Here is a 25,212-nt window from a genome sequence, read left to right as displayed (position 1 = left end):
CATTCAGGACTGCCAAGACCAAGGAATAGGACTACTCTTTTTTAGCTCTTTCTTTCTCTCCATCTCTCTCCCTCTCTCTTTCTCTCTCTCACACACACACACCTCACTCTTTTAAAAATGTTTTCTTTATGATGTAAAAAGAATGACAGGGAATATAGGAAAAAGAATTGAACATAGAATTAGCTAAAGTCTCAGGGAGCAGTTAAATGGCACTATTAGATAGTAGATGAGGGCGATATTGCATATTGATTAAAAACATGGACTCTGACTCTGCCACTTATAAGATGTGTGAGCACAGGGAACAGTTACTTGATCTTTGTATGTCTTTCCACTTCTCTAAAATGGGAGTAATGATAGTATTCACCTCGTAGGATTGTGAGATTCAAATGAATTAGAACATGTAGAGTGCTTAGGAGCATGCTTGTTGGTAATTATTCAGTAAGTGTTACTATTATTTTATCATTATTGTTATTATTAAATGATAGAGTGCTATAGTGCAAAAATCACAGGATTAGGGTCAGACATCCTGGGTGGCATCATGAATTTGGTGTCCAGCTCCTGTATTTACTGGCTGTGTGAGCCATGTTTGCTCTCTGTGCCACAATTTCCTCATTTGTTTAAGGGGAAAATACCAGTTGCCTGGAAGAGTTACTGTGATGCATAAGGTGGAATTATATGAGTGAAAGCACTTAATAGTCCCTGGAAAATAGTAAGGGATCAATAGTTTTTTTTTTTTTTTATGTTAAGGAGGCAGTGATTAATCCTGATTAATCTGTGGAGAGAGAGACAGCACGGTGAGTTAGAGCAGGAGGGAAAGACTTTCAGAGAAGTGATGAATGGGGCCTTAAAGGGGAGACTGGTTTTGGACAGACTGATGAATGGTTGTTGAGGCTGGTGTTTCAGGAATCACACACATTGGGTTAGTGGGGACCAAGGTAGGAGTCTAAAGGTGGGATTGATTATTGAAAGCTTTGAAGCCCAGACTCTATTTATTGTAGTGTCTCTTGAGTTGTTCTTTTAGCCACCTCAGTTTGTCTATAAAAGGACAAAGTCTTGGAGTCAGAGACCATTTCTAGGAACACTGCAGGTTTTAATTATCTGCCTTTTTTTGAAAGACATCCTAATCTCTAGACTTGGTTCTGAGAAAATCTGCATGGCATTATTTCACTAAAGATGGCTTGCTTCTCTTATCTACCTGCTTTCTTGGAGGGCTACCCCAGTTAACCTAGGGTTCTACATGAAAGAGCTTTTACGATTCCAGGAAATACTGTACAGGACCCTGTTACTCTAAAGCATGCATGCAATGGAGCAGAGAAATAATGTATGTTTATTACGTTAGCCACTACATTCCAAGTATGTCCGAGTGATTACAGGAAACCATTTGAGAATCGATTTGCTTTATGGTTATAAAGCCCAGCCTTGAATTACATAGTATAGATGTTCTAGGAAAATTGTAAATAAATTTTATTTTTGTAATATGAATCCTGTTTTCCCATTAATGTATGCCATCATTTATGAGATGCTTTAATGGACTGCTTTTGCTGTAGTAACTGTGGTAAATTTCTTATCTGATTGCCTTCACATCCCTTACCTCCACATTCCCTGTACCCTTCCTCACTTCTTTATACATTTTCAAATTTAAAGCAATTCTATAATCAGATCTTTGTCAATATGATGAATAGTTTTATAATAACAATCTCTTTTCGTAGTTTCTTAAAGTGTGAATATTGATATACCATTACTGACTTTTTTATTTGAAAAGGAAAGGGACATATACAAATGCTGCTCATCCATGACTAATGTTTGATCATGTCAAGAATCCTTTAGCCTCAAGTCTTTTTAGGGTCAGAAAGGTAATAGAAAGGGCCCTGCCACCCTCAGTTCCCTGCCCCATGAGGTCTTCCTCCACTACTCTGCTACTACGGAGCAGAGGCCCCCATGCTGCTGATGACACCCCTTTCCCCTGTGTTGGGGACCACTGATGCCCATCCCCCCTGCTCTGCGTTACTGGCAAAATCTTCAGATGCTGGAGAAACTCAGCTCATTGGAACTTTCTCTTAGGCTTGTGTCCTGCCTGGCCCTCCACTGTCTCTTTACCCAATTCTTCCCCTTTCACCACTCACCCAGAGAAGGGGCAGAGTGTGAGATTGTCTCCATGTTAGCAAGATTTCCACATCTGATGTGGAAAGACTGAGTTCTGCAGACGTTTTTTTCCTAGTGACACAAGGGCATGATGACGTTGAGATAGAGGTTACTATCTAGATATTGCCACAAGCTGGGAGTGCAGATACAGGATGAGAGTGACTCCTTAGAACAGGTATGTCTTCCTTAGATTTGTAGCTGTAGCCCTTCAGGAAACAGCTTTGTAGATTGTCAGCTCTTTGAGGAAGGGACCATGTCTTATCATATTTATATTCCTGGCATCTAGTAATATGTCTTGACATTTAGTAAATCCTCAATAATCTTCTTTAATAAATAGCCATCTATCTGTTAGCATAATTACAAATAGAATTTCTTTGATTTGACTTCTCTCCATTTTTGTTGTTGGGTAGACATTTTCCAAGAACTGAGCAAGAGTTTATTAGATCGTTAGACAATGAGAGTGATTCTCCCCCTGAAAATTCCATGCTTCAGAAAAGCAGAAAATTCCATTCTGGCTTATTCATATACTTTAGAGAGTTAACATTAGTAATAAAGCATCCCACATATCTCTGCCACATACTGGACCTAGTTATACTGTTAAAGAAAAGAGCTTAGAGCAGACTTTGTGAACTGGAGGCCGCAAGTGGACTCCAGCTTGCAAGATGTATTTTTTTTGGCCTGCAGGATATTTATAATTGAATGAATTGCCAGCATTTAAAAAAGTCAGACTTTATATTAAATATCTAAACTATCAGAATGCTAGCTTTCTCTGAAACATGGAAACAATCTGGCAACACGGGATTTGCATTCTTCCTTGACATTTGATTGGCCCTTATTTCACAGGGGTATTTAAATTACCACAGTGCCCAGTACCACCTATCATATTGCCAACACTGAAACTGAGTGTCAGTTGCCATTCATCCCAGGACTTGTAGAGCTAAGCCTAACCATCTGCTTGTTTGTCTGCCTGCCTAGTTCCTGTAGGGATTTAAGTTTGCAACCCTTATTTAGAGGCACTGGGTTTAAAGATATTAGATGATGAACCTGAAGTTTAGATATTTTGTAGCTAGAAAATGTCTTAATGCATAGGAGTCTAAAAACTCATGAAGAAACACAAACTCATTTTGTACATCTTACGTCTTCCGTCATTGAATAATCCACATACCATACCTTATTTATAATACCGTATTGCTATGGAAATTTACTGCTGTACTTTTCACTTCCCAGCCCTGCTAAATTCTACCTCTTAACATTTTTGGAGCTGCTTGTAGAATGTGCAGATTTATAGTGCAGTAGCAATCCCAAGGGTTTTGTAACATTAAATATTAAGTAACTTTAAAACTGCAAACAAGGGAAAAATAAGAAGTCAGCCAAATCCTGAGACATAAATTTAATAAAGAGGCAACAAAGAGTCTCTAATTTACATGTCCTACTGCATAACCACTTTAGTAGAAGGAAGGCCTCCTCTACACTGGCATCTTCTTTAAATCCAGTATGAAGTGTCTATCCTAGAGTCATCCTTCCAGTGTGACACTTTGTCTGACCATTAGCACAGACCCAGACAGTTAATCATAAAACTTAATTTAGAAGTCATTTATTGAATACTTGTAATATTCCAGATATAAAAATAACAGTTATTGAGTACTTGCCATGTGTTGGATGCTATTCTATGTACTTTCCAAGTAGTATCTCACTTAATCCTCACCCCAGCCCATCTTCATTTTATAGATGAAGAGACAGAGGGGTGTGCCCACGATCACACAGACTATATGAAAAGTGTGGATATAGTAATCCAGCCCAGGGCATCTGGACACAGCAACCCTAGTGTAAGTCTGGGTAGAAGACACAGATATTTCAACTGGTTGTTGGTTATTTAAAGGGTAACTATAATATAGATTATTTAGATCACCATGAGTTGGAGTTGACTTGATGGCAAATAACATGTTAGGATAATTTATTATGGAACAAACACTTCTGCCTTGGGAGGTGGAGATCAGAGAAAACTTAAGAAAGATCATGATGCGTTGAGTTAGAATAAAGAGGAAAAGGAGTCCCAGGAGAACAGAAAGGTGTGAGCAAAGGCACTGAGGCATAAAAGTGGATGGGCTATTCAGGGAATGGAAGGCAGCTTAGATATCTGGAAGATAATATTTGTAAGCAGTATAAACTATGTATTTCTTATTTCCAAACTTGAGCTATGTTAAGGTAAACCAAAAAAAAAAAAAAGAGAGAGAGATCAACATATGATGGATCAGGGGAGAGATTTTTCATGGTCACCTTAAATACGTGATCCCAGGCTAGCGCAGGGCAACATTTGATTAGCTTTATCCAGCTAAGGAAAAGGTAGGGCACAGGAACATGACAGTTCACCCATTGTGAAGGACATTCTTGCTTGCTGAAAGTGAAGAGCACTTGAAGCACTTACTGATGAAGATCAAAGACTACAGCTGTCAGTATAGATTACACCTCAACATAAAGAAAACAAAAATCCTCACATCTGGACCAATAAACAACATCATGATAAACGGAGAAAAGATTGAAGTTATCAAGGATTTCATTTTACTTGGATCCACAAACAACACCCATGGGAACAGCAGTCAAGAAGTTAAACTATGTATTGCATTAGGCAAATATGCTGCAGAAGACCTCTTTAAAGTCTTAAAAAGCAAAGATGTCACTTTTAGGACTAAGTTGTGCCTCACCCAAGCCATGGTGTTTTCAGTTGCCTCGTATGCATGTGAAAGCTGGGCAATGAATATGGAAGAATGAAGAAGAATTGATGCATTTGAATTACGGTATTGGTGAAGAATATTGAATATACCATGGACTGCCAGAAGAACAAACAAATCTATCTTGGAAGAAATACAGTCAGAATTTTCCTCAGAAGCAAGGATGGTAAGACTGCATCTCATGTACTTTGGACATGTTATCAAAAGGGACCAGTCCCTGGAGAAAGATATCATGCTTGGTAAAGTAGAGCGTCAACAAAAGAGAGAAAGACCCTCAATGAGATAGACTGACACAGCAACTACAACGATGGGCTCCAGCATAGCAACAGTTGTGAAAATGGCACAAGACTGGGCAGTGTTTCGTTCTGTTTGTACATAGGGTGGCTATGAGTCAGAACCAACTTGACAGCACCTAATAGGAACAGAGGACATAGACTGAGCATATTAAGCACTGGGGAGAAAGAGTCTTGGCCTCTGGACTAGTAAGACTTGCTCTTTTGTGAAAGTGCCTTAGACCGTTTAGCTGAACAGCACTCCTTAGGATCAACAGCTCCTCTTGTTCTGTTTCTGTGTTTTGCAAGTGTAAATTTTCTCCTGATTATACTTTGGATTTCTATGTAGATTTACGTGTAGGAGGAAGAACTGCCATTCATGCCAAATAGAGTATTCTGGACTGTGTAACTATTCTATTTCTCATGATTAATCAATTGACATCCAGGCTTAAATGTCTGTCTGTGGAGCTTGGCTAATGCTAGCCCACCTCTCTGAGAAAGACCAAAGTTAGGTGTGCTGGACTAGGGCAGAGACTGAGGAGGTGCAGCAAAGGGAAAAAGTGAGAGGACTTTTTCCGAGGTAGAACTTTGAGATTTGATGACTAAAAGGACATGGAAGTTGAAAGAGACGAAGGAGTCAAGGATACGTAACTGAGTGTACAGTAATGTCCTTACCAGAGATGGAAGGCAGAAACAGAGTGGATTTCTGGGAGAAAGATAACAAATGTTTTTGTTTTGAATTTTGAGTCTGAGGTGCCTGTGTTGGTGGAGAGGCCTGGTGTTTGGGTGTCCAGGGCTATGTGGCCAGTTAGGGCACACAGCATACAGGGAGCAGATGAGTTCATCTGGGTAGAGCATGTGGAGTGGGAAGAAGGTTGAGGATGGAGCCCTGGGTATCACTGGCATCAGAGAAGAGGAAGGGCTGTCTGTGCAAGAGGCAAGAAATGCCGAGTTAGGACAAAAGGTGAAAGCATAAAGCAACAGTGATTCAAGCAAAGTAGGACAGCTAATTTTGTCAAATGTAGGATCAAAATCTTAGACTCAAAATGTAAGAGTTCAAAGAGACCTTAGAGGTTTGGTTGCTTCCTCAGAGGAGAGACCTGAATTTGTCCAAGGTCACACAAGAGAGTTAGCATCAGCGGAAGACTAGAACCCATGTTTCCTCCTTGGCAATCCCATACTTGTTTCATGCTGTTACTTATTTTCTAAGTATAGCTTTACAGTTAACATGTGTTACCATGTAATAACAGTTAATATGAGAAATCATGATGCTAGATTAAAGTTGGAAGCTCAGTCTCACTGCCCTCCCATGTTCATAGTGAAAAGAGGGCCTCACTTGTTTAAAACGTCAGGTGCTGCAGTGTGAATATAGCCAGTGTGTGGGCAACTTATAATTCTTCCAGTCAGCATACAACTCACATCACGTCAACCAGTCAGCCAAGAATTTCATCATGTTTGTAATAAGTGGGTTAGGTTTGTAAAATGGTTTACTTTCTTATTTAGGAGTGCTGATTGATTGACTTCTGTTGGAAAACCTCAATGATGAGAGTTAGTCTGATTCTGTTCTTTAAGAGAGGAAGGAGAAGGAGCATCATTCTCCTAAGTAGAAGATATTAGTTATTGATCAAAAGTGTACATACCTGCATTTGTTTCCAATTGGAAGATCCTTGACTTTCATGGATTTAACTTTCATACAGACACACACATGCACATAACATGTAGACACATGTACATGTGTATGTATATGTATGCATATGTATATGTGTGTATATATATACACACACATGCATATATATGTATATAATTCTTCAAAGCAGCTTGAAAGTCCAGGGGTGAGGCATGATTTTAAATTTCTGAGTGGTGAGACTGGTATGTCAGGGCAAGTTAATGATGAGCAAACCTACTCAGTGCCCTAGGATCCTTTCTTGTCCATCTCTCTCAATGTTTTTTTTTTTTTTTTCTTCTCATTATTCTTCTAGCATCCCTGAGAAATTGGTATTTTATTTTATTTTTTCTGTTTTTTATTTTTATTTTATTGTACTTTAGATGAAGGTTTACAGAACAAACTAGTTTCTTATTAAACAGTTAGTACACATATTGTTTTATGACATTGGTTAACAACCCCATGACTTGTCAACACTCTCCCATCTTGACCTTGAGTTATCTATTACGAGCTTTTCTGTCCCCTCCTGCCTTCTAGTACTTGTCCCTGGGCTGTTGTGCCCCTTTAGTCTTGTTTTGTTCTATGGGCCTGTCTCATCTTTGGGTGAAGGGTGAATCTTGAAAGTGACTTCATCAGTGAGGTAAAAGGATGTCCGGGGGCCATACTCTCGAGGTTTCTCCAGTCTCTGTCAGGCCAGTAAGTCTGGTGTGTTTTTGTGAGTTACAATTTGTTATACATTTTTCTCCAGCTCTGTCCAGGACCCTCTATTGTGATTTCTGTCAGAGCAGTCCGGGGTGGTAGCTGGGCACCATCTAGTTGTACTGGACTCAGTCTGGTGGAGGCCGTGGAAGTTGTGGTCCATTAGTCCTTTGGACTAATCTTTCGCTTGTATCTTGTTTCCTTCATTCTCCCTTGCTCCCAAAGGGGTGAGACCAGTGGAGTATCTTAGATGGCCACTTACAGGCTTTTAGGACCCCAGACGCTACTCACCAAGGTAGAATGTAGAACATTGTTTTTATAAACTATGTTATGCCAGTTGAGCTAGATGTTCCCGGAGACCATGGTCCCTCAGGGAATTCAGATGTGTCTATGTAGCTTCAATGACCTTGCCTTGTACAAGTTGCGCTGGCTTCCCCAGTTTTGTGTACTGTCTTACCCTTCACCAAGTTAAGAAATAGGTATTTTAATCTTCATTTTCAGATGAGGAAACTAAATAAATTTTATGCTGGAGTCAGAGGCATGGACTGGGGATAAGTGGAGGTCTTGAGCTATATCCCTGTGAAAGGTCTGTTGCACAGCCTCGTGTCCATTTATGAAGACTGTAGTAGAGCCCACAGTAGATAAATAACACCAGCCAAGGCCACAGAGAGGGGGAAATTCACCTCTTCTTAAAATCAAAATGTAATACATTTTGAAAACTTAAGTTTCATTAGTCCCCATTTTCTTCTTTCCCATGCAATCTCAGTGTCACTGAACAAGTGACTCTTTGTCTTCAGTCTGTTTTCAGATAAGAAAACAATTATATAGAAACAATGAAAGTACTCTTGATGTTCAAGTTACACATTAGTTTAACTCTAGATGACTATAAATATGTGGCTGCTTTTGCCTCAATTGCGCGCTTAAGAATTGTGACATTTCCAGGTGCTGCGTGCTCCAAGGTCATATTGACTAAGTGGATTTTTGGCAACCTGGGAACAATATTGGTTTTGTTCCCTTTTTTATTTTATTTTTTTTTTCAATCAGTACCCTAGACAATTGTTAGTTGGAAAATACTCATTTATCTTTTTCTGATTTCTACAAATCATGGCCATTCAAACTTGAACGTAAATGGACAATTATTAGTCTCTGTTCAGGGGTAATTCTAGGATCAATGAGAGATAGTTCATAGGCAGAATGACCCAACAGACATGTAGTTTGTGAACACTAATTTTTGGCAGATGTACTTTGGATAGATTGTAAGGGACTGAGAGTGGTGTTGGGAAGGCACAAGTACCAGCAATGCTGAATTCTACCTTGTTGGGTGCTTGACAAGAGTAGACAGACTGGAAAGAAAAGGATGAATCCCAATAAAGAAATAAATACAGAATCAATAAGACTTACTGTTAATAGAAGCTATGAACAAAGCATAAAAAATAAAATCAAAATCAAAGTTAAGCCTGTGAAACTGTGCACAGTAGATCTCATATAAAATGCATACTATATCTGAAATACTTCCAGTGGAAATTTTAGCCCTAGAAGCATGAGTATGATTACGGGTAAACAGTCAAATTAGCTATGATGCTTAGAAAGGATGCTTGGAGTGATGGCATGAAGAACAAGTCGTTTATGGTTTCTAGGTGGGAAAGAAGGAAAAGACAGTCATTTAATGTGTTATTAGTGAGCATGACTCTTATCATACAATCTTTTTTATAATGAAATATTTTAAAATACAGTGAATAATATAACAAAATACAGAGACTAACAACAAAAACTCACTCGGCTCTATCCAGTCTTGTTGTAAAGGGCTAAAATACTAGAGAATCAGCTGAAACTCCCTGTATACCCCTTCTTTGTTCTTCGTTCTCTACCCTCTAGAGGAACTATTTCCTTGTATGTTTTTATGCTACACACATATATATGTGTGTATATATATATGTATATAAAACATTCATAAAATACATAGCATTCTTTTTCATATTATCAAACTTTACATAAATGGTGTTATGATGTACAAATCCTTCTGAATTTGCTTTTTTATATTCAGTGTTACAGTTTTCAAATTAATTCATATAAATAAGTGAAAAAAGGAGAAGGAATTTGAGTAAAACATGTTACCTCAGATCAGGAAATAAATGTGATGTTATCAAAAAAGAGAAGTCAGTTGATGATCTCAAATATAACCTTTTGATAATTGTTCAGAGTTGTATTTTTCTACAAGAAGACACATACATGGAAACAAGAGCAAGACTGAATTAATTTTTTCATACAAGTTGAGCCATAGAATATTTTCCGTGGTAACAACATTTTGATGATCCTAGATAGGCAGGCTCAGCTCAAGAGAACCCACTGGTAGAACTGCATAATTTCTCCTTTGTGCCCCCACATTCTAAACCTGACCAGTTGCCATCTAGTCAGTTTCAACTCATGGTGACCCATATATTAGAACTGCCCTCCACAGGGTTTTCAAGACTGTGACCTTTCGAAAGCAGATCACCAGGACTTTTGTCCAAGGCACCTCTGGATGGCTTTGAACCATTAACCTTTCGGTTAATAGTCAAGTGTGTAACTCTTTGTGCCGTCCAGGGACTCGTTGCCCCCACACTACCCTTTGCATGATAGCTACCATTTCAGTAACTATTTAATGCTGGAAGTATTTCCAAGCACTCCGTATCATCTAATATATTCATTAGACAAATGCTATGAAGATACCACATTTTATAAATGCACGATTAGATCTTAGAATGGTTATGATTGCCCAGGTCACCCAGCTGTTAAGTGACAGAATCCAAATTTGACCCAGGTCTGTCAGAATTTGTAGCCTGTGCTCTTAACACTGTGTTATTCTGCTACTAGATATTAGCATGGTGTCAATATTTATCGAATGCTTTCTGTGTGCCCGAGCACTTGCAAGTAATTTACATCAATTTCCTTATTCATTCTCCCAACAATCCTGTTTTACAGTGAGGAAACTGAGCCACAGAAATCAGTGAATCTTAAAACAGTCTCAGAGCTGGATATAGTGGAGTCACAGATTTGGACTCTCATTCATGTTTGTTTCCATGTCTGTCTCTTCTGTTAATTTCTTCTCAAGAGAGGGCCTCCCTTATGCAACTTTCCATTCCTCACTCCTTGACAGTGCCTGGCATAGTAAGTGGTTAATATGTTTTTGAATCAATGGTTTAATGAAACCTGTTCTGCTCAAATTAAGTAGGTTCACATTTGACCTGAGAGTGAAAAGTGAACTTACCTCCAAACTCAATGGCTTTGCATTGATAAAGTCTGTTGCTTCTCAAAACAAGAAAACAGCTGAGCCTTCAACAAATGGAGAAAATTACTTAGAGTCACAGAGTTAATTATTGATGGAGGTAGAAATAATTTCAGGAAATGTTTGCCTTGAGGCTAGAACCCAAGTCTGAATAATTGGTCCGTGGGTTAAATAACATTTTTCCCTAGCTGTAGTATTTCTTTAGACTCCTAAGCTAATGACAGTTTGAAAGCTACCCTGGGAATTTAGATTGCATATCAGAGTTTCCAGAAAGGAATCTTTAATCTTACTTTTATTTCATTCTTGAAGATACATGTAAGCTTGAGTCGATTTACTTTCTCCCTAGCTGATGAATATCTCTATTGTACTCAAGTAATAAAATTAATGTCCCAGTAACAGAAAAAGAGAATTCTGACGTAAAAATCACATTACATCTTTAAATAAATGTTCTCAGATGAAACCAATCAGTTAGTTAACTAAGACTTCATGCCCATCCCTCACTTCAAAATCCTGTGTTCTAAGTATAAAGAATACTAATCTTTGGAGAGGGGCAGTTTGGCTAAAAGCCTGTGGAGTAGGATATGTGATATATAAGATATATGTGTCTGCATCTTTAACATGATTTAAAGATGTCCAGTGGCTTTGTGGCGCAGTGGTTAAGAGCTTGGCTGCTAGTCAAAAGGTCGGCAGTTTGAATCCACCAGCTGCTCTTTGGAAACTGTATGTGTTAGTTCTACTCTGTCCTGTAGGGTCGCTATGAGTTGGAATTGACGCAATGGCAACAGGTTTGGTTTTAATTTTATGTTGTTCTACAAACAAAAAATCCATCCAAACAATCGAAAATCTGAACCAAGCGATTTTTTTTAAAAAATTGGGATGTTGGCTTGATTTCTAAAATTAGTCGTTTATGCAATAATGAACATTATACTGCCTCGTTGGAAAATAGGCAGTGTGTCAGCCATCTGCTGCATATTTCCTAAAACTTATGGTACAGTTATCCATTTCCAGTCTTCACTTCAAGGCCACAAAAAGAATGTAGATGAAGGAGACCTAATATGAAAAATGAGGAGACCCATTTTCTTTTACCATGTTATCTGTGAATGTAGGGAAGTTCCACAACTATCTGACCTCTGTGGCCTCATCTGTAAGACAGTGTGGTGGATGGACTCCCAGGGTCCCCTACCAAGCTGTTAAGAACAACCTTGGAATCAAGGAAGTAAAAAAATGAGGGGTTAGATAACTGATTTATGTGTGCAGAAATGTACTGATGTTACTATAAAACACCCACAAGACCAAATCCTTGCCTTCAGGAGCTATTTCCTGCTTGGGTAGGCAGCATACATTCATGACACCAACTCTGAATAGAATTCTAGCTAAGTCATTTCACTCTTAGTGTGTGCTTTACATAATGGGGAGAAAGGAAGATAAGACAGCAGAGAAGTCTTATTTACCCTCCTGCCTTAGGAGCCTTGGTGGCACAGTGGTTAAAGCGCTTAGCTGCTAACTGAAAGGTCAGCAGTTTGAACCCACCAGCCGCTCTGCAGGAGAAAGATGGGGCAGTCTGCTACCGTAAAGATTACAGGCTTGGAAACCCTATGGGACGGCTACTCTTTCCTATAGGGTCTCTGTGTGTCTTTGTGTGTTTGATAAGAAATGAATTAACCTGTTTTTGTAGTTGTTTTGTTTTTAGTTTAGATGATGGAAGAGCTGAAATGAGAAATACCTCAAAATCAATAAATTTAATTTCAGAATCAAAAGAACCATGTACTAATCTTTGTGTTCTAACAGTATAACCTAGTTTTGTACCCAGTAACAGTATTTTTTATTACTTAGAATATTCCAGAGTTGACTATTTTTAAATCTAAACTTCTACCATATTGATCATTTTTTAGATCATATTAACAGCATTTTTCATGTCTTTCCTATTTATTGTTCATATTTGCACAATTCCTGAAAATAATGAAAAAATTACTTGATGAAGGACTATTTTGCTTAAAATAAAAGTAAACAAATGGAGTACTCCTACCCTTAATAAAAATTCAAATGTCAGTGTAGGAGCTATTCCTTGCAAGGCACTGTGTTTGCTATTAGAAGTACAAAGAAAAATATGACTCATTTTTGCCTACTTGGAACTCACAAGCAAGCCCAAGTTTTGCGGCTATAATCAAAGACGAGGCAAGGAGGCAAATATCAGAGAATTACAAAGCTTTCAATGTTGTGATGTTCAGAAAAGACTGCTTCATAAAACAACCAGCATTTGACATGTATTCTGAAGGAGGGATAAGTGTTCAATAGGTAGAAAGATGAATGACTGGGATGGAGAAGGGCCTCTGGGTAATTACTGTTGACTTCAGGTGACAAGCACAATATTATTTTAGCTGCCCTGGTATTGAAAAGAAGCACCAGTGCACTCCCTCTACCATCCCCAGTTTTGCAAGCAGTCGTTTCTATTTGTCAGGGCAGGGACCATTCTTATGACGTGTCTCTTAAGGCCCACTAGGTTAGAAAGAAGCTCCATTTTAGCTGAATACATTATCTTCAATTTTCAAGTATATAAAATCAGGAAGAGGCAGCACAGCCTAATGGTTAAGGGCTTAAATGCTGGCACCAAACTGCCTAGCTTCCAATCCTGGCTCTTTCCCTTGCCAGCTGTGTGACCACTTCATGCTTGTTTCCTCATCTGGAAAAATAGGGGTGATGATAATAGTACTTACCTCATAGCTGCTTGTGTGAAATTGTTTCATTAACTGGCCTACTATTTGTAAAGCACTTAAAACAGCTTCTTGGATAGAGAAAGCAGTATATAAATGCGTTAAATAAATGGCCCCTCTATATACCTGTCCTGCTCTCCCCAGAATAAGCATATTGAGTCAAGCTCAGGGTGCTGCTCTCCATGTCTTTCCCTGACTCTGCCTCTTCTATAGTTGAGTGTCCCTGTGCCATTTGGGTGACTGACACCTGGCAGCAAAACACAAGACCTCAACACTCTGATTCACTGCTTTTATGGCACATTTTATTAACGTTGATTTTAACAAAGAACCCTGCTCAGACTGATTGTATAAGGACCATAAACCAAATTCAGTGGGTGGGAGTTTTTACTAGCTTTCTATTCTAATTTTCAGGTTTGGTGGATATAAAAGGTTTCTAAGTCCAGACAAATGTAGTGGAACACATTGACTTCTCTAGGCAAAAAGTGCTCTCTTATTCTGGAGAAGTTAAGAGAGGGATTTGGAGTTGACTGTAGAATCCCCTGGGTGGTGCACACAGCTGTTAACCAAAAGGTTGGAGGTTCAAGTCCACCCAGAGGCACTTTGGAAGAAAGGCCCAGCAATCTACTTCTGAAAAATCAGCCATTGAAAACTCTATGGAGTACAGGTCTACTCTGACACACATGGGGTCACCATGAGTCAGAATTGTCTTTATGGCAATTGGTTTGGTTTTTGGAGTTGGCCCTAGGTTTGCATCCTGGTTTTGCCACTTACCAGTGGTGTGGCCTTGGGCAAGATAATCCGTAGGCCTGTTTCCAGTAGAGGTTCCTACCTTGCAGCGTTGTTGTTTCTTCATCTTGAGTCTTCCTGGGATTCTGTAGTATAAATTAGGTTGCTTTTGACTCATGCCTCACTGCCAGCTTAGGATTCAGCTCCTGGTTCTGCTAACTCAGCCACCACTCACTTTTCTGCTTTCCAGGCTCCAAAATGGGGTGGTTGTCCTGTTTCCTGTCTTCTGTGTCCTTATAAGTTTATGTCTTATTTAACAAAATTCCTTTTTTGCCATTTTAGTGGTACAGTCACAAAAGCATAGACGTGAATTCGTGCCTCTAATTTATCATCTTTAACCCGGTGCCATCTTCAAGTTTTAAAGAAACTTTCTTTAGCCTATATTTCTCCACCTATGAAACCTAACAGCAGCTTTTGAAGTTCCTGTGTAAGAATGAATTTAATGCTTCCTCTTTCTCTTCACCGTTTTCATTAATTTAGTCTCAGGATTCATCCCTTGATTGTTGTCCTTAAAATATTTTATATTAAATTATCCTTAAGAACAATAGCATTTAATTTGACAACCAAATTTAGGGCAATTATTTATGCTGTTCTATGGCTAACCACAGTACACTGATTCTAAAACTGACCAATTGTCATCAAGTCGATTCCAGCTCATAGCGACCCTATAGGACAGGGTAAAACTGCCCCATAGGGTTTCCAAGGAGCACCTGGTGGATTTGGACTGCTGACCTTTTGGTTAGCAACTGAATGCTTAACCACTGCGCCACCAGGGCTCCATTCTAAAATTACGTATCTTGAATTCTTAATTTTTATTTATATCTTGGTGGGTTGGAATGGGTCTGAGTAATTGTGTAGTAAAGGTTAATGAGTAATGTATTTTCAGAACCTTTGAATATATGAAAACGTCTTTCATACTCCTTTACTAATGAAAGGCAGTTTGCCTGGCAATAGATTTCTTTTAATCTTTCCTTTCTTCTGACATTTGGTAATACAGAGGAGAAATTTAAGACCAACTGGCCGTTTGTTCCTTTGAAAGTAACTTGTGTTCATTGGTTTGTTTTCTTTTTTTTTCCTGGCCTGACAACTGAGGGTTTTTTTTTTTTTTTTCTTTACCCTAGAACTCAAAATTTATATCCAAATGTGAGTTTGAATTGATTTCATTTGGAATACAATTTAGTCTTTCTTTTTTTAGCTCAGATTTTTTTTTTCAAATTGTGTCTTTGATTACTACTTATATTTCAATTCTTCACTTTAGTTTTCTCAGAAACAACTATAGTTTGATATTTTTTGGTCCTCCAGATCTAGCATCTTCTTTTATCTATTGGTTCTTTCCTCCTGCTTTATGAGGGAATTTATCCTCTATGTCAGTGATTTAATTTTACACAGTATGTATGTGTCAACATTTTTCTTTACTTACCCAATGTGGATTATAATTCCATCATTTAATTTTTAGAATCCTTGTAATGCTTTTTTTTTCACCTACTGTATACTCTTTTTACTGTATACTTTTCTAAAAATTGCCTCTGATTCCTTTAGGAAGTTGATTTTAGGAAACTGTTCTTCCTTTGAATCTTCAAGATGCTGTTTCTTTCCATATTTATACAATACTTTTTAATAGAGCCCATGTTGACATTTAGTTGTTAGTCTCATTCTTGAATTTGGAAATATCCATCTAGACTTGCTCACAGAGAGGGTATGTGAATTACCCTTGGCTGCGTTCTCTGTGTCCTCTTGTTTACTCGGAAAGTCCTCTTTTAGATCTTTGACGTTATCACTGGTTGATGCTTATAGGCCTTGGCCCATTTCCAATCGACTAGAAGAGTTTCACATAAAGCAGCTCTCTCCAATGTCTTGTTCTCTGTTATTCTATAGGTGGAATATACAAGAATTCCAACTACCAGAATGCAAATACTCTGTAGATCATTTTGTCCCTAACTCTGCTTTTCTGCAACTGAAACTCCCAGGGTGCAAAGTACTTCTTTCCCTTGCCTTTTGAAAGTTTAAATCACTAAGTGATGGGGTGATGGGTTCTCCTCAGAGAGCTGCCTAGTTTTCTGACTTATACAGACTTTTGCATTTCCATACAAGATGACAGAAAGTGGAAAAGGGAGATACACAGATAATGATTTTTCTGCTTCCTTCAGAGTTCATCCATGTTGTAGTATGTATCAGAACTTCATTTCTCTTTATGGCTAAATAATACTCTTTTGTATGTATATACCACATTTTGTTTATCCATTCATCTGTTGATGGACACTTGGGTTGTTTCCACTTTTTGTCTATGTTGAATAATGCTGCAGTGAACATTCCTGTGCAAGTATCTAATTACATTTTTTAAATCTAATGGTGTTTTTTTTTTTCTGTTATAAGAATTCTTCTCTGATTCTAGCAATAGATTAAAGATTAGTTCTTTTTTTATGTGGTTATGTGCACATTTATTTATCTCTCTTTTTATAGATATTTTAGTGAAAGGTTGGGAGAGGCTCTATCATGGGCTGGTAACTAGACACCATTTAAAACTGTAACTCACATGGAACTCCACAAATTAAAAAAAAAAAAAAGAATTTTTTACTTATTGCAAAATGCTTGAGAATATTGCTTCCTGTACATATGTGTGGAAGTAAACTCTGCCTTGTAAATATTCATCATGAGTTGTTATTCAAATTATGGTACCATTGGTGTTCTGAAATAGAACCTATGTCTTATGAAAACTGGGTCATTTTAGTGATGAAATAAAATGAAGATGCACAGTGATGGTAGGAATTCCAGTAACTTATATAAAATTTTTATTATATATAAAAACTGCCTACTTACAAAAGCGTCTAAGAGCTGAAACAGCTGTTGTAAATCATATAATCTAGTAGTTGCAAATTCAGTTGCTTCCAGGGGCCAGAAAAGTAATGCAAATGCATGAAGTAGGGTAGTTTAATACAATAGGGAGTGGTAGAGACAAGGAGAAGTGGAGATTACTTACTTGGGGCCCAAAGCATAATATACACCTGTTGTTAGTTGCCATTGAGTCTATTCCAACTCATGGCGACCTTATGAATAACAGAGCAAAGTATTGCCCACTACTGCACCATCTTCATGATCTTTGGTATATTTGAATCCATTGTCGTGGCTGTTGTGTAGTGCCTTCCAACCTGGGAGGCTCATCTTCCAGCACTGTATAGGACAATATTCTGTTATGATCCTTAAGGTTTTCATTGACTAATTTTCAGAATAGGTCACCAGGTCTTTCTTCTTTGTCTGTCTTAGTCTGGAAGCTACCCTGAAACCTGTCCACTATGAGTGACCCTGCTGGTATTTGAAATACTGGTAGTATAGCCTCCAGCGTTATAGCGACACACAAGCTACCGCAATACGACAAACTGACAGGTGGTAGAATATAAACCTACTCTCCCATTAATAGAGATGAAACTGAGATCAAGGAATATTCATAGGTTTGCCCAAAGTAAGGAGAATCTATGTGTCTTAACCAGAACCAGCTACGTAATTTGCAGGGCCCAATGCAAAATAAAATGTGAAGCCCCTTGTTCAAAAATTACTAAGCATTTCAAGACAGGGACAGCAAAGCATTAAACCAGGCATGGGACCCTGTGTGACTGTGCAGATTGTATGGACTTAACTTCTGGTCTAGAATTTGTATATCCAGACAGAAAGAAACACAAAACACTTTCAAGTACCAGCCACCAAAAAAAACGTTGATCATAGAGGTGGGATTAAAACTCAGTCCTTGACTTTGATACTTCAGTGAGTCAAGTATCCTTACATACAAGAGAGTTTTTACACACGGTTTCTTAATCATTGCTTTTCTGTATTGTTTAGAAGCTCTTGCTGAATCGTTACTACTTCCATCAGTTTTATTGTTCCTTCCAGAATTCAGGTTTTATGAATTATTAGTTGAAGATTTCCAACCCTAAAGTTCAACAAATGTCTTCTGTAAATGTTAGCTCTGACTAGAATTCCAGAATGTTTGCAGGGTCAGCCAACCGAGGAATGAATCTACCTGTGAAATTCTGAGGGACACTTGTGTTTGCTGTGGGGTCTTAATCAGCTCTCAGAGGCTGTTATTCTTTTCCTCCTACCTGAATATACCTATCGTTTTCTTCCAGAAAATTGTGTATGTAACTCAAATAATCTCCTAAAATCACCTTCTCTTTTTACCTTATTTGAAATTTGTAGGTAGACATATAGACACCAAAAGGAATTTGCCTCCTGATGGACTCTAGTTGACGAGTTTCTTTCTCATTTGCAACCTATTACCTGAAGTACCACTAGTACCACCACAATAGCCTTGGGAATGGCATTTGGTGAAACCTAGCCAGCTTTTAAAGGCACACACAGAAAGTACAAGAAATAAAATTGGGAATTGAGTACTAGGGAGTTTTTTTGTTTTTGTAATAGCCTTATATTTTAAAAGACTAAAACTATTTCAATCATTAAAAATTGAAAGAGGACTTACAAATTTTTTCTCATTGAAAACAAAGTGAAGGTCTAATAGCTAGACCCACAGTTTGGAATGGTTTAAGGCTATCGTTTGCAATTGTACAGCAGATGGAGGATTTGGATTCTTTATTCCTTCCTTTAACATCTACAAACACGTTGATGAATATTTTTAAAAGACAAAGAAAAATGCTTCCTTTGTTTAATGATATTGAGGCTTCTTTACGTCATAAGTATTTTTAAAATAAACTGCAGTTAAGTAAACTTGCTTAGTATCTGAATCAAAGAATTCAAATCTATGTTGTATATTCACCATACACCTCATGAGTAATTAACAAGAGGGAATTCATCTGGTGGGGAAAGAGATGAGAAAATGAGAAAATATAGTAACCGTGTGAAAGAAAATTTAGGTTATGAATATAATTATTAATATTTAAACTATTTGCCATAATATATTTATATACCCATGCACATGAGTGTATGTGTTCAGCTAATCCTAAATTGCTCATTAAATTTAATGCCGGGTGGCTGGGGGGTGGTACAAATCTAGTGTACTTTTTTCTCTCCTGTATTTCATAAAATGTGAAATATAGAAACTGAATGTCATAGAATTTTATTTTTAACTTTCTGCAGGTGGAGATTTTCATTTTTCCTTTATATATTTACCTATGGAGTCCGGTTCCTGAAAAAGGTAGGATCTGTCAAGTTACTTTATATAAATTCTTACATAACCATAACTGTAAACCTGTTTTCCATTTTTTTATGTGTGTGACAATAGTAATATTTTTAACAATCATGTCGGGCTTCTTAAGAATTATGTGTAGGTTTTTATTTGACTTACAAAAATATTTGTAATTTATTCTTTATGGTAAATCATTTTTAGACATGTACTAAAAAGATTTTGAGAACAATTTATTTCTCAAGTGAAAGATGTTCCTAAGTCCCTTGTCCACTCTATTTGGTTATTTATTACTTATGGGCATTAGGAACCTTATAAAACCCAACTGAAGTTTTAAAAGAATTTGAATAGAGTTTTCATATCACACAACTTGCAAAAATCAATTGTTGCAATGTGTGTGATCACTGCAGGAATTCACTAGCAGTAGTACTATTTTAGTGTTTTGCATAGTTATTAGGAGTGCAACACCAACTGCTGTTGGGAAGTCCAGTTTATTTTGTAGATTATATTTCCTCTGCTGCTGTTTTGCTATATCCTGTATGTACTGAGGCAAGTTTATCTATGAAAGTAATTCTTTGTGGCTGCCATCATCTTTTTCCTGGGTATTTCATTATTTAGTGCCACTCTAATAGTCATGCGTTTAACAATAGTAATGATGTGGCAGAAAATCGGAAATTATTTTTAAATTATTTTATGGTATATATGTTATCTTTATTTTTACAAATATTTTTCCTGAATAGAGTATTGTGCACGCTTTGCTAGTAAATTTTCTTGTAAATATTGAGTTGAAAATTTCACGTACGTTTTTATTTTTAAAGTCTGAGTTATCAGATATTGTCTGCCTGTGAGGAATTCTATTATAAAGAATGGTTGTGTCCCAATATCATATTTTCCTACACAAAACTTTCTTTTCACTTATTGTCTTTTCCTTTGGTAATTGCACTTATTTATTTATTTATTTTTAACTTAATAAGACCATATGGCATAGAGACCATTTGAATAGATTTAAAAGGATAAACTTCACTTTGTCAGCTTTCTAAGTATGAAGAAAGTTTCAACTGGGGTAAATAAACATGGTGGAAACTGCTTATTTTGGAATCCTATTATTTTATTTTTAAAATTTACTTATCTAGGGGGAAAAATGGAAAGGCTGTCTGTAGAGCTTTTATGCTTACAACTTTATTACCTTGGAAAGGGAATAGATTTGGTTGGTTGAAGTTTCAGCTGATATGGGAGAATTCCAATGTGTGGGAATGTCAAGTACCTAACTGGCCAGTGATTGGAATTCATGTCTGGTTCATTGGTGAAGGGCTTTGATGGTGGGCAAGGGAAGATGGTGAAAGCCAGGAGCACTTTTGTTCTCTTCCTATAGATCTGCAGGATGTGGATTCCTTTAGCTCTCATTCTGCAATCCTGGTCATCTGTCATCTGAACAGGAAGCACTTTGACTCTTAATTCTGATTCACTCTGTCTCTAAACAAAATGAATAGAATGGGAATAGTTCTTGTTCACAGTCCTCAATGGCTCTATGTAAGGCAGTAAGAGAGCATGTCAGTAGAATGTTTGCTTAGAAATTGTTTTGTCGTTAGACTGTACCAGGTGTATACCAGTTCCCTATTGATTGCCTATGGTTATAACAAATGTTTAAAAAATGAAAGAAAGGAAACAAAAACCTAGAAATTGCTCTTCTTGATGAATGAATTTGCATTTGGGGTATTTTCTTGAATGATGACTCAGTTTTGGATGAGCTATATGATTTAGTTTTAGTCATAAATGATATAGAAATGTTACATTCAATAAGAGAAAACATAGAATCCATGTAACCAAAATAGCTGTGGAGGATTTTATAAGCCATTTTGTCCAACCTTTTTATTTCACAGCTGAGCAAGCAGAAATCCAGAGTGAGTAGAGGGCATTCCAAAGGTCACACCATTAGTTTATTAAAGGCTGAACCTGCAATGAAACACACACTGCTGTCTCCTACTCCAATGCATTCTCCACTTCACCAGCCTGCCCTAACCTCAACATGATTTCCGAATGTCTTCCTTCTTTGATTAAGTTAACAAACTTGACCTAACCAAGTAGTTGTTCCTATTCTTAGAACATCAAATTTAGAATATATCTTTATTAACTTTCTTGGGATGGACAATATAGAGCCTGTTATGGATTGAATTGTGTCCCCAAAAAATATGTGTTATAAATCATAAGGTGGCACAGTGGTTGAGAGCTATGGCTGCTAACCAAAAGGTCAGCAGTTCGAATTCACCAGCCACTCCTTGGAAACTCTCTGGGGCAACTGTATGGGGCAGCTCTGTCCTATGAGTCAGAATTGACTCCACGGCAACAGGTTTGATTTTTTTTATACCTGTGATTATAATCCCATTTGGGAATGAGTTTTCTTTGTCATGTTAATGAAGCAGTATTAGTCTAGGTTGTGTCTTAAATCAATCTCTCCTGAGATATAAAAGAGCAGATTAAACAAGCAAACGAGCAAGTATAAATGGAAAGGAAAATACATGCCACATGATCACCAAGGAACCTAGAAACAGAAGAAGCTGAAAAGAGGCAAGGACCTTCTGCAGAGCCGACAGAGAGAGAGAGAGAGAGAGAGCCTTTCCCTAGAGCCAGCACCTTGAATTCAGATTTCTAGCCTCCTAAACTGTGGGAAAATAAATTTGTGTTCATTAAAGCTACCCACTTGTGGTATTTGTTATGATAGCACTAGATAACTAAGATAATGCCTGTCTAAAGATTGACACATTAGCCAGGACAATGGCCCATACATACCAATGATCGTGAAGATGGCATAGGACTTTGTAATGTTTCCTTTTGTTAGACATAAGGTCGCCACAAGTTGGAGCTGATTCAACAGCAACTAACCCAAAAAAAAAAAAAAAAAAAAAACTGAGAGAAAAAAATTAATTATGGAGGCAGCATCAGAAATAATCAAAGCAAGCTAATTCAATTTTTCAGAATACCCTAAATGTTTTAAAATAAGATACACACATTTCCATCAATACAAGATAAATCTATCTTTGCTTTCAGATTTTTCCAAAAACTATAGTAAGAAAATTCCCATAAAATACTAAGATGATAAGTCAATTTCAAGAGATGAGAGGCCACAGCTGCTCCTTACTCCAAGCATGGAACATATGGATTATTGCATGGGCTGTTACAAAAATCTCTGGGAAACCTGTTGTGTCCAGTTTTCTCCTGCCTTCAGGTCAACTAAACCTGATAAAACTCGTCTTCTAGAGTAAATTAAGTGACTTTAACTGCCCTTCCTACCCTGAAATTTGATGATTCAGTTAAAGAGATATTTACCAAGTGCCTACTCTTGCAAAGCACCATATACCCACAATAATAGATAAAGAATCTTTAATGAATAGGTAAAATAATTTTTTAAATCACAGAATTTTAGACGTGAAAGTTACATGTCATCTAAACACTTCATTTTCTTTCACTTACACCCCCAACAATGGAAGACTCAAGAGATGCATTCATGGCTGCCATGTAAACGTTGTTTTATAAATATTTCAGCTATTCTGAGCAAAGTTGAAGGATATATCATGGCATAAGGCACTATGTGACATAGAAATTATGTTTTCATATGCCAGATATCTAGAAACATAGAGAAATATTTATCTCTTGTACTTCCATTTTACTTAATGTGTTTTTACTTAATCCCAATTATGTTATCTCTCCTGTGGTTGATGTGTAAATGTATCTTTGGAGCAGTGTACGGACTGACCTCCCATATGAGTTGGCTGACCATACAAGCTGTCTCAGGGTGCTGGACAGTTACCTCCTGTATTAGTTTCTTTAGGGCTGCTATTATAAAGTACCACAAATTGGGTGGCTTATAAGAACAGAACTGCATTTTCTCACAGTTCCGTCGGCTGGGAATCCAAAATCAGGGTATTAGCTGTACTGATTCCTTCCACAGGCTCTAAGGGAGAATCTGATCCATGACTCTTTCCTAGCTTCTGGTGACAGTCTATGATCCTTGGTATTCTTTGGCTTGCAGCTGAATGTCTCTGTCATTACATGCTCATCTTCCTCTCTGTGTCTCTCAATCTCCTTTATAAGGACACCACATATTGAATCAGTACCCACCCTACTCCATTATGACCTCATGTTAACTGATAACATCTCTTCAAAGACTCTATTTCCAAACAAGGTTACATTCACAGGTACTGGGGGCTAGAACTTCAACATATCTTTTTCGGGAACACAATTCAATCCATAACACCCCCCCACCTTATACTCTAAAGGTGACCCAGTTTGAGTGATAAATTATATTCATGTCACCCTACACATGAAGAGTTCTATGATAATAATGAAATAAATGTCCCTGTGTTTTCAGAAATTTCAGACACCCTGAAAAGTATATGTGTGTTCATTTATATGAAATCAACAAAATGTTATCTGTAATGGTTGCTGGGCACCATCTAGTTTTTCTGGTCTCCTGGCAAAGGAGGCAGTTGTTCATGGGATCAATTAGCCACACATTCCATTTCTTCCTCCTATTCCTGATTCTCCTTCTTCCTCTGTTGCTCCAGGCGAATAGAGAGCAGTTGTTGTACCCTGGATGGCTATTTGCAAGCGTTTAAGACTCTAGGCACCACACAATGAACTAGAAGGTAGAGCAGAAGCACTAAACACATTATTAGGCCAGTTAACTGGGATGTCGCATGAAACTATGACCCTAAACCTCTAAACCAAGAAAACAAATCTCATGAAGTATTTGGTTGTACTTAAGCAGCCTCAGCAGCTAGTCTGTTTTGTTTTGTTTTTTTTGTCATTGTTGTAACTATATTATACAGCTTTTGCCAATTCAACTTTTTACAGGTGTACAACTTATTGACAGTAGTTGCATTAATTGGCTGTACAACTGTAAATCAAAGTGATTTTTCCACCACCTTAAACCAAAACTCAGTGCTCCATAAGTAATAACTCCCCCACCCCCACCCCGGTAACCAATAATAAACTTTGGTCTCTATATATTTGCCTGTTCTTGTCTTTTTATATAAGTGAGTTTGTACAATATTTGTCCTTTTGTGATTGACTTCATTCACGCAGCATTATATCTTCAAGCTCCATCCATATTGTAGCATGAAGAATTGTGATCAAAAGGGGGAATATGCAGAACAGAATTTAAAATTCTCATGGAATCTAGACTTTCTGGAGCCATGGAGGCTGGATGAACCCCTAAAACTATTGTCCTGAGATAATCTTTAAACCTTAAACCAAAAATATCCCCTGAAGTCTTTTAAAACCAAACAATAGTTTAGCTTAACTAGTAAAGAATGTCTGCCTTGAGCATTGCGCTCTTTTAAGATCTATCTATATAAGATCAAACTGACAATAGCAAGTGGAAAGATTGCATTAGAAACTTGAGGGGCTGTGAGTTTATGTTAATGAGGGAGGAACAACTCAGAAAAGGAAGATGTGAATGGTTGTACAATTTGAAGAATGTAATCAATGTCATTGAATTGTACATGTAGAGATGTTGAATTGCTGTGTGTTCTGTGCTATGTATATTTTCAACAACAACAAAAATAAAAAAACTGTAAGAGAAAATGTTTTCTGTAGTTTCATGATCAGAAATAAAATGATCCTCATTTATAGTGATGTAACAATGCTCAGGTATGTGTGTTTTAATATATTGTCTTTGCTTTTTCAGTTTTTTTTTTTTTTTTTTTTTTTTTTACAGATAGCACTAACTCTGATGATGGAAGTCAACCCTAAAGGCATTAACCTTACGGACATGTTAGTAAACCATGAAGTAAAATTATTGCTAGGTTAGTAGGAAAT

The 25,212-nt window shown here is 37.4% G+C and overlaps 1 protein-coding gene across 2 annotated transcripts in view; it reads left to right on the top strand.

Annotated features, from left to right (window-relative positions):
* Window positions 1-25,212, top strand: part of CERS6 (ceramide synthase 6) — a 333,383-nt gene that overhangs the window by 180,203 nt on the left and 127,968 nt on the right. For both annotated transcript variants that reach the window (XM_023730602.1, XM_004375551.2), the window contains exon 4: window positions 19,350-19,407. In XM_023730602.1, coding sequence (XP_023586370.1) covers window positions 19,350-19,407 — 58 coding nt within the window. The remainder of the gene's footprint in view (window positions 1-19,349; window positions 19,408-25,212) is intronic.

The sequence above is a fragment of the Trichechus manatus genome, unplaced genomic scaffold, assembly GCF_000243295.1.
Source record: "Trichechus manatus latirostris isolate Lorelei unplaced genomic scaffold, TriManLat1.0 scaffold00037, whole genome shotgun sequence".
In the NCBI taxonomy this organism is placed as follows: Eukaryota; Metazoa; Chordata; class Mammalia; order Sirenia; family Trichechidae; genus Trichechus; species Trichechus manatus.
The sequence above is the reverse complement of the archived record's forward strand: the minus strand, read 5'-3'. Positions and strand labels throughout refer to the sequence as shown.